We start from the raw sequence: 16,440 nt of genomic DNA on the forward strand, positions 1-16,440 counted from the left end.
GGAGGGAGCCCAGTGTGCTGGAGATGCCACGTGAGCATCCCTTATCCTGCACTTCTTTTCTATTCTCATCCAACTCAGAGTCAGATGAGATGGCTGAAAGTGGCCAGCAAGTTCGTAAACTAATTGGAAAACAAACCCAAACTCTGAAAAAGTCACAGCTAGACTTCACCCTGAACTGGGCTGTGACCTGTGAAGACACTTGCAAGGGGTCCAGCCACCAGGTCCACGTGAATAGATGGGACAGCAGGAGCTGTTGGTGCCCACACACCAGCGGTGAGGGCCTGGGGCCACCGACTCCCCCAGGGCAGCCTGGGTCAGAGGTACCTGGCACTGCCACTAACCTCCTCCACAGATGGGCCAGCAGGTCTAAAACACACAGCTCATGCAGTGGCAGTGCCCAGATTCCAACCCAGTGTCCCCAAGCTCTTTTGCCTGGACCTTACTGCCTGGGGCTGTACAGTTATAACCTAAAATAACATTTCCTCCGGGCCTGTGGAGTCAAAGTTCTACCTTATGCTTCCAGCTGGGCATAACTAAGCCACAAGCCAGCTTGTTCCAGGTGTAACCTCCACACAAAGAATCACTGAAAGTGGCACACAGAATCTAAAAAAAAAATCACCCGATGAAATTTATTTCAGATTGTGCCAACCACCTACCTTCCCGTCATGCCTACCCACACCCGATCCCACCGTTTCCCTCGGCAGCCGAGTTCACCACTGAGATGCTTAATGCCATCTTGATATGACCCAAAACAAAAACAATCACAACAACAGCATTAATATAAAGATATATTCCATAAAAGAGTTTGGCAGTCAAAGAAAAGCATCACACTTCCTAAAAACACAAGCATTCTTCCCCTAGTCTACAGAGAAAATTGTAAAAAAACAAAACAAAACCAACATCGTCAACAAACACCCACCAGTATATACCACGTTAGCATGTACACTTCGGCAAGTATGTGAAGGTGGCACTCCATCCCTGAACGACGAGGACAGAACGGGTACGAGAGCCAGAGAGGCGTTAGGGTGTAGACCAGCCAAAGATGCACGAACGCCCCAGCTCCGCCTGGGGGGTGATTCAGTACATAAGACAGACTTCATTTCCAACAGCAAGCCCCCAGCAGCCCTGACAGGAAAGGTGGACACGGTGACCACAGATATCCCCGTCAGGGGTTGGAAGGTCACCATGAAAGTGAGCAACGAAACGTCTGAGCCTCTACGCAGCTGCAGGCTGGGGTCCGTGGCTCGGCCCAGGGGCCTGGCTACGGGGCTTCTCTTTCCAGGGAGAGGCGAATGCCAGGCCGGCCAGCCGGCCCTCAGCATGTGGCCTGGAGAGGAGCCCTGGCCAAAGGGGTCCAGCTGGCCATCTCTGGCTGGGGCTCCCCGGCCTTGCAGTGGGGGAGGGTCAGGATCACGATTCAAGTTCCGGGTAACAGTTTCAGTAGCACCAAGACCAGAAGACAGTGAGGCCAAGTTGGGAGGGGAGTGGGGGTATGCATGTGGGGGGTGCACAGACGAAGGGGGAGCATGTATGTGCAGCTGGGTTACTAGGGGTGATATGGAGAAGCTGCTGGAGCTGGTTCGTGGGACACTCAAGGGAACTGAAAGGGACGGCGTCAGTCCCAGACGCCGCGTAAGGCTGTTGAGAGGAGAATGCCAGAGGAAATGAAGATGTGGTGTGAGAACATTCTTGCCCTATAAATAAACTATTTACACACTTCAGGAAAAGGAGAGCTGACTCCGCAGGAGAGCCATGCCCACTGCCCCCTCGTGCCCTCAGGGCATAATGCTGTTGAGGCTGGAGACAGTTCCCGCCCTGGGCGCCGGGGGACGACGGACGAGGCACTCCCGTGGCACCAGCCCCCGCACTGGCTCAGGCTTACTTCACTTGACATGGCCGAGGATCCTGCCAACACCCTGACCTGTGCAGACACTGCGGGCCCCCCTGGCACTCAGAGGGCCACAGAAGGTGTGGCTGCCCCCTAGGCCAGCACCAATGACATGAGCGGTGAGGAGGCCAGGGTGCAGCCACCAGAGCCATCTGTCCCTCAGAGTCACCTCCCCCACTTAAAGACATACCCTCTGATTCCAGGCAGACCCCAGCGGGGCTGCTGGTCACAAGTCTGTGCAGGTGCGAGGGGGCCCCTGGGTCTCCAGCACCAGCAAGCAGAAACAGAGATCATGTCACGCGGATGCTGAAGGCGGGGTGCTGGCTCGGGCTGGGTGCGTCCGTTTCTCTCCCTCTGGACGTGAAGTTGATGGCGGTGAAGGGCTTCGGCCTCCACGGCGTGGCTCAGCTCTGCTCGCCCACCTGTGGCTCCTCAGAAGTGGTGGCCTGCCTTCACTGCCTCAATGTCCGAGATCAGGGTCCTCGCCAGGAAAATGCCAAATATCTGACAACAAAGCCGGCAGAGGCAGCGGCCGTCAGCATCGGGGCCGAGGGGGAGGTGGGGCAGGGCACCCCGCACTTCCCATCACCTCCACGCCCACCCGCAGAGGCTGCAACTGGGTACGTGGCCAAACGAGACCAACCCACAGTTAAAACAAATGAGCCCGGGCTCTGCTTTGCTGCGTGAAAAACAGTGGGATCTTCCCTAAAGCCTTGAAGGGGCAAACAGCAGGCACCACAGAAGCAAAACGGACGTTCTGCCCTGCCTGCAACATGACCACGCACATCCCATATCACAGGCCACGACTCGCTTTGTACCCGGGGTGAAACGGAAAATGACAGGGTCACCCTGACTGGTTCTGATTCCCCAAATACCAAATCTCGAATGTTTCCTGCAAACCTGGATTCCACCATAAAAACAAGACTGTCCCCGATTTGGGCCATGCTGGTGTCTGAAGCTACACCCTGACCTCAGTGACCAGGATAATCACGTGGGAAGGCTGATCTTTTCCTACCAGAAACAGACTAATGTGAACTTGGTGACCTGAGGAATTCTGCTCCCCTCACCCCCCACTTTCAATCCCTCTTGTGGCTGGTAGCTGATGGGCCAGGCCTTCTGAAGTAAGAGATCCTTGCCTGCTTTGCAAGTAAATTTTTTTCTTTCTTTTTCCAGATGCTTCTGTCTCTCGGCCTTCCTTTGAGATCAGTCAACCACTGAGTGAAGGAGGAAAAAGGTGCGTGGATGGCTGGAGACCCCGCGTCCACCCCAGTCACCCTCTTCAAGGCAAGGTCAGAGCCGAACATTTTCTAAATGGTGGGTTTTCCACAGAGCAGCAGCCTCCGCTGTCTCCGAGGCTGCCTGGGGGGCTGCCGGCTTCTCCTCCCAGCCCTGGGCAACCCTGGAAAAACTCCTGGTTTTTCTGATTCACTGAATTCTTGACTTTCTCCCACCAGTTCTTCTCCCGGGAGACACTCAGCAGCCTACTCACCCTGGGCCTCACGCGCCCTCGGCCACCGGCATCTTTCCCAGTGTAAAATCTGGCTCAAGGGAACAGGTGCGGCCACAAGGGGAGAGGAAGCCACGAAGGGCAGCGGGGGCAAACCTGCAGCAGTGAGATGGCGATGAAGACGCCGGCCACGATGTAGATGTTCCGTGGGAGCCACCCCTCCAGCGCCTGGATGCAGCCTTTCGTGAAGATGGACTCGTCCCATTTGCTCTTCAGCTGCAGGGAAACAGGACAGCGGCCTGAGCCCGAGACACGCAGGCCGTCCCCACCCTGGATCCGCAGAGGGCTCCCGCCGGGGGCAGAGCAAAGCTCGGCGGGGGTGGGGGGGAATGAGGGATCCGGGAGGCTGGTGCCGAGGACAGACGGACAGATAGAACTCTCCAGGAGAAACACGTCTATTTGCCTCGGTCTCTGCCCCTCCCCGGGCAGTTCGCATTTTATAACCTGTCTAAGCAAAGGCTCCCTGGCTGTGATCTTTAACCCCTTTCTCTTAGGGCCTCCACACATTTCAAGGTCAGCTTGTTCAACACACCTCCACAGCCCACGTCTGGAGAAAGGGGAGGGGGATGAGGGCTTGGGGAAGGAAAATGTGCCTTAAAGAGAGAAACTGGGGAAAGAGGGTTCAGCGTCTTTTGAGTCAGGGGAGGGAAGGGACAATGGCTTCTCCGAGTGTGCCCCCGAGCCCAGGTGAGCCTGGCTCCAAGAAGCAGAGCCAGCAGGAACAGGCTGAAGTCGACCCTAGCGGAGGCTCAGTCAGCACACAGGGATGTGGCCTCGGCAGACACCGTGTCCTCACCCACCCCGAACACAGCAGTCAGCCCCGGCCCCCCTCCCCTATCAGCCTCACCCATGAAACACTGACGGAACATTCATTCATTAGCAGTGTTAGGGGCTGAATTATGTCCCCCTAAAATTCCTATGTTGAAGTCTTAACCCCCCAAGACCTCAGAATGTGACTGTATTTGGAGAGAGGCTGTTTAAAGAGGTAAATAAATTACAATGAGGTCATTGGAGTTGGCCCTAATCCAATAACACTGGTGTCCTCGTGAGAAGAGATTAGGACACAGACAGACACAGAGGGAAGCCCATGTGAGGACACAGGGAAGAGGAGGCACCATCCAAGCCAAGGAGAGGGGCCTCAGAAGGGACCAACACTGCTGAGGCCTTGACCTCAGACTTCTAACCTCCAGAACTATGAGAAAATTAAATCTCTGTTATTTTAGCCGCAGGGCCTGGGTACTTTTTTACAGCAGCCCTAGCAACTGATGCAAGTGGCGAGGAAATTGGTCACTGAAGAAGCTGATGCTGACATAGGCCCACTGCTATGAAGCGGAGCTCACTGCAGAGGGAGTTGAGGTTTCCCAGCCTGGAGGGTCACATCCCTAGTGTCCACGGCCAACAGCAGGGTGCCTGCAGTTTCCCCGAGATCCCTCTCCTTCAGAACAGCTGTCATTCACATCACCAGAGGCCACCAGAGCAAGGACTGGGGTGGGTCCTCGCCTCTTCACGTGCAAGCGCACACTCCGTACGGCCTGAGGAAGCCCTTAGAGGGCTGAGCCCTTCTCCTGCCCTGAGCCTATCTCCCTTCCTGTCAGCATGGCCTCCATAATGGCGGCTGGACCAAGCCATGTGCCTCCTGCAACTCTACCCTGAACCCCTACATAACAGACACCTCCTGGGACCCCAAGGGTCTCTTAAACATGTCGCCTTTGTTCCCCCAAACTTTCATCCATCTTCTTTCCACTAACGTAGCAACTGCTAGATTTTGTGACTGTGGTTCACAGAGCTTGAAATCACACCCATTACTGTTCCCATGAATCTCGTCTTGCCAGCGGCTCAGGGAAGGCGTGTGTGTGGCCGTGTGCTCCCGCTTGCCTGGTTCCCAGCTTCGGTGGCCTCTCTGAGCTTAGTCTCCCCTGGCTTTCCCACACCAGTTTGCACTTGTGCTAAATCGGGAAGGTGGACCCTAGAGAATAAACCTGAAGAATTCAAAGTCATATGCATTGGAGCTCTCACCTGAGTCCTGACATCATAGCCACACTGTGTGTTCACAACTTTTTGCTGTAGGAAAAGCAGAAAGATTAGTCATTTTTGTGCTCCAGAAGCCGGTGGTAGAAAGCTCTAGAAAAGTCACAACCAAACACCAGCAAACACCTGCACCAATTCCATTACAGCTCATGCCTTTCCATCATGCTGCCAACTAACCTTCCATGCTAGGACAAAGGTTGGCACATTTTTTGTGTGAAGGGCAAGATAGTAAATATTTCAAACCCACCTACGTAGCTACTATTCAACTCTGCTGTTGTAGCATGAAGGCGGCCATTGACAATATGTAAATGAACAGGTATGGCTGTATTTCAATAAAACTTTATTTATGGACACTGAAGTTTGAATTTCATGATTTTCACGTGGCACAAAATATTATCCTTCTTTTGATTTATTTTCAACCACTTAAAACGGCTGAAACCATTCATGGCTCACAAGTCATCCAAAAACAGACAGCAGGCCAGATCTGGTGCAGGGGTTGTAGTCTGCCAATCTCTGAGCTAGAAGGGAAAAGCTACACTTGCTAAAGATTTCACAGTCACGGTGGAGAGGTCAGACACCGCTGTGCAGCCTCTGCAGACCTGAACCCCTCCCGGGCTGGGGAACGCGCCTAGAGCCCCGTGGCCCAGCACCAGGCAGTGTGATGGTACTGACGGCCGTAGGGGCTCCCTTCTGCTCAGGCTAGGTTTGGGCAAACATTCAGTGCTCCTTCAAGGACACCCAAGGGAATTCCCTGACAGTCCATTGGTTAGGACTCGGCGCTTTCACTGTTGTGGCGCCAGGTTCAATCCCTGGTCAGGGAACTAAGATCCCATAAGCCGTGCAGCGTGGCCAAAAAAATGGGGCGGGGAGCACCAAAGAGCTCAGTTTCTGGAACCCAAGGATGTGGTCTGTGGCCTGGGGATGAAGACAGGTGAAGAAGAAAGAACAGTGAAAGAATTCTGCACCACCCCCGGATGGCGATGTATGCCACCGCCCAGGGCTTCGGAGGACTGAGTGTTTGTTTTCTCCAGAGAAAGGAGACCAGGCCTCATTATATTCACAGCATCTTGTCCAGGCGGCCCTGAGTGAGAGCCCCTCACGGGAGGGGGACCACTGTTTTTTGCCTGCTTCACCCAGCACACCAGAGCCAGGGTGGGCCATGCAAAAACATTTATGGAATTTATAGGTATAGGATTTCAGAGCTGCAAGAGCCCTGAGGCGAGTGGATGGGGAGCTGGGCACTCAATCCATCCGCAGAAGAGAAGAAGCCAGAGTCCTCAGGGAGGCAGGAACTGCTCCGCTCCAGAGGGACCGTCCATGCTTGGGAAGACTCACCGCGGGGTCGGGGACACAGCAGGAGAAGGGCACCCCACACTTCTCGCGGCTGTAGCTGGCGCCACTGCAGTTGAAGTAGACGTTGAGGTCCCAGTCTTCAGGGCCATATGCCCCACAGCACTGGTTCTGCAATCATAAAGCCGAGAACGGTCGGGGCTCTGAGCCAGGGCTGTCGTTGCCCCACGTAGAGTGTCTGTCTTAGGGACACGGGGTTCAGTGCACCTCTGTGTATCACACAGAGAAATCGAAGCCCGCCCCACGGACCTCCCATCACTGAGATGTGAGCGAGGTGACCCAAGTGGACCCTTAAGAAGGAAACTGTGTCCAGGTCCTGTCTGGGCCCAACACACCAGGCCGACTCGGCAGTGCCCTTGGAGTCAGCTCTACTCCCTCCTCACCCTGGAACTTCCCCTTCCTCTCCAACTGACCCTCAACCCGGGAGAGCGGGCTTCTCGCTCTCCTTCTGATGTGGTCCTCTACTGCCCGCCGAGAGAACACCTCTTTGTGGGCAGTGTGCTTTCCTCCCCAGGAAAGGTCCAAGCTGACCCCAGTCACCTTTCGTGCCTCTTTACAGGAAACAGCTGCTGAAGTCTACTCCCAAGGAGAGTTATGGCTGGGGTGAAAGGTAACGCAAGCAAAGCTCTGCCCCTGACCCGGGGTCTCCACCCTCCCTTCCCAGAACCCCCCACTATCTGGTGAAGCAGCAAAGAAAAACCCCATTTGTCTAAAAAATCGTAAAACCAAACACAGTGAAAGCGGCACTGTGACGTCAGTGGCATCCCAATCCGAGAGCAGATGTCGTTTTCACACTTGCCCTTACAGCTCTCACGGTTATGGCCGTAATCACAGGCCCACAACCAGGATTTTGGCTTCACTTTCGGTCCTAAGGTAAAAATCCCGCCTCCCCTGCCCTGTCCTCCGTGGTTCCAGGTGCTCTAACGACTACCTGATATTCTACCATGAGGAAGCTCCATCATTTACTGAATCTCTAAGGAAAGGTATTTTTTAAAAGGAGAGGAAGGCAGTGGAGAAAACTACAATGTCGTTGAGGCCAGTGCAGAGAGGAACCGCCTTGGCATCCTTGACACCAGCAAGCCCAAGGTTATGTGGAAGTGAAGAGAGAATGGCAGCCTTGAACAGAAAAGGAAAAGGCACAGGAGGCAGTGATGTCAGCAGAGGGTGGGATGGGGACTTTCGCAGACGAACACGGAAGAGATCTAACAACAGAGGAAGGATCTAACGACACAGGAAGGATCTCTGATCACATAAATGGGTTTTGAGGGATCCTACAATACATGAAATAAGGGGTAAACAAGTTCTGGTTAATAAGGAGAACAACTCATAGTTATTTTTAATGCTCTTCTATTTTCTCCTCAGAACAAAAGGGTTCCATATAGAAAGTTCCTGAGGAAGCTAGGTTTTCTGGCAGAGCACAGATCAAACAACAGCCTTGCACAGGCTGGCATGGTGGGGAGCTGGTTTCTCCTGGGGCCGGGGGGGGTGGGAGGGGTGGCAGGGATGGGGGACAGCAGTGGTCCCAGCCTCCAGGTACAGCCACACACAAGGGGGAGGAAGGCCTGACAGAGAAAAGGCCACGGCCTGGGACTGCTTAGACAAACCCCCAGGAACAGAGTCCAGGGAGGTCACATTCCTCTCCATCTGAAGAACCTTCCTCCAGGCAGCTCTGCCCTCCCAAACAGGAAGGGGAAAAGGTCCCGAGGAGGAAGGGGACAAGAATAGCCTCAGTCGGGGAGTCACGCGCCCAGCTCTACCCCTCAGCACACACAGCACCTAGGAGACTACAGCCGCCCGCGTGGCCAGGGCTGGAGAGACCCGGGCCCTGCGCGGGTAGAGGGTAGGGTGGCCGTGGGTGCAGCTGGACTGCCTGCCCAAAGCAAATGGGGGAGGGCGCCCTGAGAGCAAGCCTGGCCCGCCAGCAACCACAAGCAGACAAAGCTAACCTGACCAGAGTCGGGGGGGAGCACCTCCCCTGGCCTCCCGGCTGTGGGCAGAGCTGAGAAGGGAAGGCCCAGTGTTCCCCACCAGCCTGGCCCCCGAGCCATGCACACAGACTGAAGCCAGAAAAGCCAAGCTCTATCAGGGAGAAGGTGGTGCTTACAGCTTTCTGAAGGGAGTCGATGAGGTTCTGCAGGTCAATGTCATCCCGGTAGGATCTGATGTTGCTCTCGAAGAACTCCCGGAACCGGTCCCTCACCCAGTCCTGGAACAGGAAGGCCAGCACGGCCACGGCCAGCTCCAGGAAAAAGATGAGCACAATGGCACTGCAGAACTGCAGGGGGACAAGCACGGGAGCAGAAGTCACTACACCTCTGGCCTCCCAGCCAGACGCGCATCCTTGTCCGACCGAGAACCTCTGCCTGCTGCGAACAGCACGAGCTCGGCACCCAAGAGACCCACGTTGGAGTCTGGGGAATCCCACGTTATTAGCTGGGTACTCTGGGCAACTCATCCCTACTCACACTGCTGCATTGTTGGTAAGAGTCAGATGAGTGAAAGTATGAGAAAGCTCCAAGACAATGTACCAACCACCTCCTATGAAGTAGCCCCCACTCCAAGGAAACTCCATCACGGGAATGAATGGCTATCCTACCCCACCAGGTATCAGCTCCTTCAGGGCAGAGACTGTGCTCCAGACACGCTATCTGACCACTCTCCTCGCACATACAACCATCCCAGTTGCTAGAAACTTGTTACTCCTACTTTAGGGATAAGGAAGCTGAGGTTCACTCGGGTTACATACTTTAGATACAGGACATCTGAGTTCCCTGGCAGGGCTCTTTACAACTCTGGAGTTGCTAACGTTATCAGTACCTACTCTGTATGTGTGTATATGACAGTCAACTGCATAAAAACCTCTGCAGAAGCAGAGCTGTCCCTGGCCACAATAGTGGTGGAATTCTGTAAAGGCCACTGCAGTCACAGGTACACACCCCCTCCCATCAAGGTGGGGCTCCAGCCTGTAGAGCTCAAGTTATCACAGCCGTTATCACTGGCCATACAGCACACTAAGCAGCTATGCAACAACCAACAATATCTCAAAATAAGACAGGCACATGTACAAACATATACACACATAAGGCCCTCCAGAATGAAATCTCCATTCATAGAGAAGCAAGGTAACCAAACATAATCTTTAAGAGAAAAAACAATGAGAAAAAGCCCACGTGTTTTGCTTTCTAAATGAAGCCCAGAAAAAAAGGCTTGATCTAATAAATCCAACAAAAACTATAGTGCAAAACACAATTATGTGTTTTCCCCACCAGGTGCTATTTAATTTTAGCTGAATGCATTTCAAAATGAATGTGTACCTAAGTATAAAACTAAACTCTTAGTAACTCGAAGTTCTGCCAGGAAATTAAGGATTCTGCATTGCACAGCCAACAGTTTCACACACCCTGGAGGAGGGAAAAGATTTCCTAACATTACTGACATCTTTTGATCTTAGCCAGGAAGGGCAAAGGTGAGTAGCAAACAAACAACTGGAACTTCTTAAGGGAGATGAAAGGCAAGGGAAGGGGAGGAGAGCAGGCCAGGGAGCAGCCGACTCTGCCCACTAGGAGATAAAATCCACAGGGGCCCAGCCTCTCCAGAGATGAGGATCTGGTTCATCTGACTGTTCCCTGAAATCTTACCTTTCGTTAGGCAGCAGGGCACCAAGGGCTGCCTCCTCCCCGCACTGCCAGATCCTGGGGGAGGCTCATAAGAGCTGCTACCCACCCCCCAGATAAGGGCTAGGCCTGCCCGGCAGAGCCCACACCCCTACCTCCCCATCTCCTCCCACCCACGTGTCTAGGGCCACTCACAAAGTTGAGCAGGCAGATGTTCTCCCGCAGGGCCCCCACACAGCCAGCGAAACCCAGCGTGAACATCACCACGCCCACCATCAGCACCAGAACCACAGGGTCAATGCCATGCATCCGGGTCACTTTGGTGAGGTCGGACAGCACCCCCTGAAAGAGGCAGAGAAAGCAGGGTAACATCAGCTTCAAAGAGAGTCGAGGGTGCCCTGGGGGGCTGTGTCTGGACCTAAATGAGGACAGGGACCCGCCTTCCAAGGCTCAGTCTTGTCATTAAAAGCCACGGCATGGCACGGCCCCTCTGCCCAGTAGATCTTTGCCTACGTCAGCCCCCTGCCACTCTCCCGTTCCTGGTCTCCATCTAGGCTGTGACCGCCTCCCAGGCAGACCCCACACTTCTTTTGTAGCCTGCAGGGTACTGACGCCAGGCCTGGGGTGGAAGAGGCCCTGAGGGGCCCTCTGGTCCGTGGTCAAGGGCACCCCAGGGCCCTGGCCTCTGGCCATCTGGTGGTTGACGTGGCACTCAATTCATGGAGCACCCCACTATCCTGAGATGAAAACAGCTTCAACATGAACACGCTTGTGAACAGCACACCCGCCAAGGACAGGCGAAGGCAGCGCCATCCACTAACTTTCTGTGATGATGTAGATGTTCTATATCTGCACTGTTCACAATGGTAGCCACTGGTCACATGTGCTACTGAGCACTTGAAATGTGGCCTGGTGGAACTAAAGAACTGAATTTTAATTTGTATTTCATTTTAATTAATTTAGATATAATTAGTCATATCTGGCTAATGGCAACTGAAATGGACAGAGCAGTTCTACAGGATTCAAAGGAGGATGGAGAAAAGAGCAGCCGGACCAGGCACCCAGCTAGAATCAGGGAGCCAGGGTAGCCCGGCCTAGGCTCAGGGCTCCGTTGGCTGAGATGCTGCTGTTCCGGAGGCGGTCACACGGTGGCACTACGAGTCATGGTTTGCACCAGCTTCTTGGTCACTAGGGCAAAGTGACATTGCACTACAAGCTCTTAAAGGGGCCCAAACCCAAAGGCAGACCTTATCCAGTTCCTAAGGCCATGGCAAGAAAGCCCACAGACCTAAGCGCTCCTGTCTCCTCCTCCTGAAAGCAGAAAGAGATTCCACTGAAGGAACAGAGGGCCCTGGGCCTGAGACTCGAGAGGAAGCTTTAGCTCCCACTGTTTCCAGCCTGGTCTCTCTGCTTCCCCAGCGCCCACCTACCTGCAGAGCAAAATGTGGCACCAAAGCTCCACCCTGCCCACACCCAGTCTAGTCCCATCCTTGGAGTTCCAACTGCTCCTTGTCCTTCCGGACAGTAAGAGCCTGGTCTTCTCTCCTCCTCTCTCCTCTACAGGCTGGGCAAGGAGATTCAAAGGTGCCTACAGGGCGCCCAGGGGGCACGTCCCAGAGCCCTGCTCCCTGACTCAGGGGTCCTTCCCGTGGACGAGAACAAGAGCTTCAGGAATCAACACAACTGTGTTCAGGGTCCTGCTGGCTCCCAGAGGCACAGACAGGACCCATTCCAGAAGGTAGCCCCAGGCCTGCCCTGGACACAGCTGTAGACATGCCCCAGGGTGACTCAGGGCTTCTGGGAACAGGAGAGAGGGCTCCCCACACTCACAGGGCTCAAAATCCCAACCAGCCCAACCTTGACCTCTAGCAGCGACCCTACCACGGGGAAACAGGGCCAGCAGCAGGACCCCAGGAGTTTTCATCATAAGTTCAGTAACTTCCAAGAGCCGGCTCTGTAAAGATTAATGACTACGAACCTCGTCAGGGAGGAGTTTGGAGGAAGGGACAAACAAACCTGGCGGACTGATGCTCAGGGTCCTAGTGACAGTCACACCTACCTTTTCGCTCCACGCCCATAGTCCGACACCCAGGAAGACAACTCCAGCCAACTGAGCAGGCACAGCGGGAAGAGAGAGAGAGAAAGGTAGGTCAGAAACCAGCTCCACGAACATGCTTCTCATAGGAGGGACCACACTGCTAGTCAGGGCGTGTTCCTGGCTCGTGTCCAGGCTGGGCAGAACCAGGGCAAGGCGGCCCCCTTGGCCCCTGCAGATGACAGGGACTCTACACCAGCACAACAGGACGGTGAGGCTCTTCAGATAACCCACACCTATCTTCCCAGACCATTGGGACCAATTCCTTCAACCCCAGAGGTCCCCATGCTCTGGAGAGCAGAGACAAAGATCTCGGAGCAGACTCTGTCCAGGAGAGACTATGGAGTTAGAGACGTCAGGCCACGCCCCATTTCTTCCCCATTCCACAAGCCCCCTACTCATTTCAATGCACTCTCTGGTGTGTAAGAAGACATCACCCCTCATGATGGCTGCCCCAGGAGCCTTCATGGGCTCCCAGTGCAGGCGAAGCCCTGCCTAGGACAGAGCACCCCCTGTGCCGCCCGCCTCGGGCCTCCAGCCCCGGAGACAGACTCCAAGCACAGACAAGCAGCCGCCCAGGCCATCTGCTGGCAAGGCTCAGGCTCCTCACTGTGGTGCCTACACTCGGCACTGCAGGGCATGCCTGCGCTCAGGAAATGCCTGGTTATGTTACCGAATTAAAAGAAGCCTGCACCAGGCCAAGTGCTCACCCCAGAAAAGCAGTGCCCCCCAAACCTGACCTCCTACACACAGGAACCCACCGGGGCTAAGGTGCCTCACGTGCACCATGACAAAAAGGGACCCCCAAATACACTCCACAGATTCCTACACCCCAGAGGATTGTTTCATAGAAAACAGACACCACGTGGCCTCTACAAATTAAGCAGCCCCGCATCTTTCTGCTTAACTGCTTTATACTCTGCTGGCATTTTGCTGCCGTTTATCAGGACCTCTCGGTAAACAACAGGGCAAGGTTCTCTGTGGCTGCAACTTTCCCAAGTGTATTCTCCAGCTTTAGGATACTCCTGTCTACTTCACTGCAAGCCCGAGCAGGCTGCACTCGGAAGAAGGGCCTTCAGAGAAAGCCCCGGAGTTCCCAACCTCCTCTGGGTCACAGGCCACTTTCAGAAAATGTGCACATGCCCAATGTTTTGGAGGGAATTTCAGAGGGTTCTCAGACTCCTTACTGCGGGTTCCCACAGCAGTCTGTGGACCCCAAGTGATGGAGTCCTGCCAAGACCTGATTCCCCCACCTAACAAAGCAGCATGAGAGCTGAGAGGGCCAGGACCAAAACTCTGAAACCGAGTCCCTCTGAAACCGAGTCCCTCTGAAACCGAGTTCCTCTGAAACAGAGTTCCCTGACAAGTTGATGATTAATCTCTCTATCCACAACTTTATTCCCTTTCTCGTCCCGCCCCTGTTTCCCTCAAGATTGAGGAATATCAAAGAAAAGGGGTGACTGAAACCGAGCAGGACCCTGCGGGGCCTTCTTGGGTACAATGAGCCCCTCTGTGCCAGCTGCTTCTTGTTGGTCTCCCCTCCCCTTCTCCCCCCATTCCAAAGAGCAGACTCAAGCAGCTACTGATTAGAACAACAGAGTCACAGGACTCCTGGTTCCTCCAGAAGGGATTTAGATAACAATATGACACTATCTTTGAGCTGTTCTGCAGAAACTAAGACCACCCCCCCCCAACCCTGTAGAGGATGGTGATTACCCGCTGACCTGAAGAGGTATGTGGATCCCAGACTGACTGGAACCGGAAGGCAGATGATTCAGATTCCCCAACCATCTCCCTGTTACATCACCACTAACCAAGCAGAAGGAAGTCCACAAGTTAATCATATACCCTGTGACTCTCACCCCTAACATTTCCTTTAAAAACCCTTGACTGAAAGCCATCGGGGAGTTTGGGTCTTTTGAGCACGAGCTGCCCGTTCTCCTTGCTGGGCACTCTGCGATAAACCTTGTACTTCCCTTCACCACAACCTGGTAGCAAAAGGACTGGCTTTGCTGCAAGTCGGGTGAGCGAACCCAAGTTCAGTTCAGTAACAATCCCAAGCAGTAAGTGAGAAGGCCCAGATCCCAAGTCTCTGTTTAGTTCATTCATTTACTCACTCACTCATTCATTCAACAGGCATTGAGTAAGTGCCAGGCACCATCTCAAGCACTGGAGACAGCACTGCGCCACGCGGGCAAAGACCCCTCTGCTGCCAGAACTTAGGCTCTCCGGAGCCGACACGTGGTCCTTTCCACCACATTGTGCTGATTTCCCACTTTTCCATCCTCCCATTGGATTAATGAGTTGATGAAGAGGGCTTCGTTTGCCTTGATGGGGTACACGACCAGTTCCCTTCCCTTCCCGAGTGTCTGACACTGCACGGTAAGCAAGCCTGAAGGTGACCAGTCGCCACCTGCCGAATCCCCGTAGGCCTCTCTCCCCACCATTCCTCAAGGTCTCCAATGACTCACTTCCCTCTTGCCAAGCGGGGGGGTCACGTCTTTTGCCTCAGTTTACCTGATCTCACCCAACACAGCTGGTCATTCTCTCTGTCACTGAGGCACTCAGCTTTGGGACACCAAGTGTACATACACAATTGTCTTCCACCCTCCCTGTTGTTTCTTCTCGGTCTCCTTTGTGGGTTTGTCCTCGTCTTTCAGAGCCCTCTAAATGCTGGAGAACCTCACTGCTCAGTCCTGGACCCCTGCCCTCCCCTGATCCCTCTAGATGATCTCATAACTAACACGGCTGACTCACAAATCCTAACCTCCAGCCATAGCTGCTCCCGAGTCAAACACCCCAATGCCTACTTGACTTGTCCAATGAATATGACTAGTAACATTTCAATCTTCACGTGCCCCCAAATGGAGCTGTGGTCTCCCAACCCCGGAGCAGCTCCTCCCCACCTCTCCCCTTCTCACCAAATGGCACCACTGACCATCTACTCATTTAAGACAGAAAACCTAGACCTCAGGCTTGACAGCTCTCTCCCTCCAACTCCACATTCAACCTATCAGGACCCCTCTGTTAGTCCTACCTTCAAAATACATAGCATACCCTCTCTGCTCCCACCTGTCCATGCTTCATCCCTGCAGGGGCCTCCCCACCGTCTCCCCACAGGTCCCCAAGCAACTAGAACAATCCTTTAAAAATATGTCTAGATCACTCCCCTCCTCAAAATGCTCCGATGACTTCCTTTCACACTTAGAATAAAATTCAAACTCCTTGCCGTAGACCACGAGAACATGGGCAGCCATGCTGTGGCGTGCGTCTCCAACACCATCTCCGACCCGGCTCCCCGGTCCCAATCCCCTTCTCTGGGCCACCCTGGTATTGTTACTGTTTCTTGAACTCACCAAACTCATCCCTGCCTCAGAGCCTTGACTAGATCCCTCAGCCTAGAATGTTCCTCCTCCATATCCCTTCCTGGCTTCCTCCCTCATTCCATTCAGGTCTCTTCAAATTTCTCCTCCTCAAACACATCTCCCTTTGCCATGCTATGTGGACGCTCCCCATCCATCACTCCTGATCTCCTTCCCTGCTAGATCTTCTTCATGGCACATATCCTAGACCACATGAGCTGTCTGTCTGTCTACTGTGCCTCCCCCCCACTTAAGCCCTCTGAGGGCAGCGGTGTTTTCTATTCTGTTCAGGGTTGCTAACCACTTTCCATGACAACCCACCCACCACCCGGTGCCAGGAGGGACAGTGAGGAAGGTCTGCCCCTCGGAAACCCTTCGCCAAATACAGTCAGCTTGAGACACCAGCTCCCTACCACCGCAACCCAGTTCTCCTTCTCTCACAACAACGGGGCTCTAAGAATGAGAGCTTGTGTTTTTTTCCATTCTGTTTTACAGGAAGAACTAAAGTTAACTTTGCACCAGAAAGACAGGAACTGGGGGGGCAGGGACCCATGTCAGATCATGGGTTCAGTGAACAGTGGTCCAAGGCAGGACCT

At 54.0% G+C, this 16,440-nt stretch overlaps 1 protein-coding gene across 2 annotated transcripts in view; it reads right to left on the reverse strand.

The window, feature by feature from the left end:
• Positions 1 to 306: 306 nt before the first annotated feature.
• The window catches only part of TSPAN14 (tetraspanin 14), a 55,615-nt gene continuing 39,481 nt past the window's right edge, over positions 307 to 16,440 (reverse strand). Inside the window, exons 3-10 of one of the 2 annotated variants that reach the window (XM_060034687.1) lie at positions 12,447 to 12,497; positions 10,583 to 10,729; positions 8,878 to 9,048; positions 6,759 to 6,884; positions 5,412 to 5,456; positions 3,492 to 3,611; positions 3,025 to 3,102; positions 307 to 2,392 (exon numbers count right to left, since the gene is read on the reverse strand). In XM_060034687.1, coding sequence (XP_059890670.1) covers positions 2,321 to 2,392; positions 3,025 to 3,102; positions 3,492 to 3,611; positions 5,412 to 5,456; positions 6,759 to 6,884; positions 8,878 to 9,048; positions 10,583 to 10,729; positions 12,447 to 12,497 — 810 coding nt within the window. In that variant the 3' untranslated portion in view covers positions 307 to 2,320. The remainder of the gene's footprint in view (positions 2,393 to 3,024; positions 3,103 to 3,491; positions 3,612 to 5,411; positions 5,457 to 6,758; positions 6,885 to 8,877; positions 9,049 to 10,582; positions 10,730 to 12,446; positions 12,498 to 16,440) is intronic. The other variant, XM_060034688.1, reaches the window with a different exon arrangement.

Source organism: Delphinus delphis, chromosome 16 (genome assembly GCF_949987515.2).
Source record: "Delphinus delphis chromosome 16, mDelDel1.2, whole genome shotgun sequence".
In the NCBI taxonomy this organism is placed as follows: domain Eukaryota; kingdom Metazoa; phylum Chordata; class Mammalia; order Artiodactyla; family Delphinidae; genus Delphinus; species Delphinus delphis.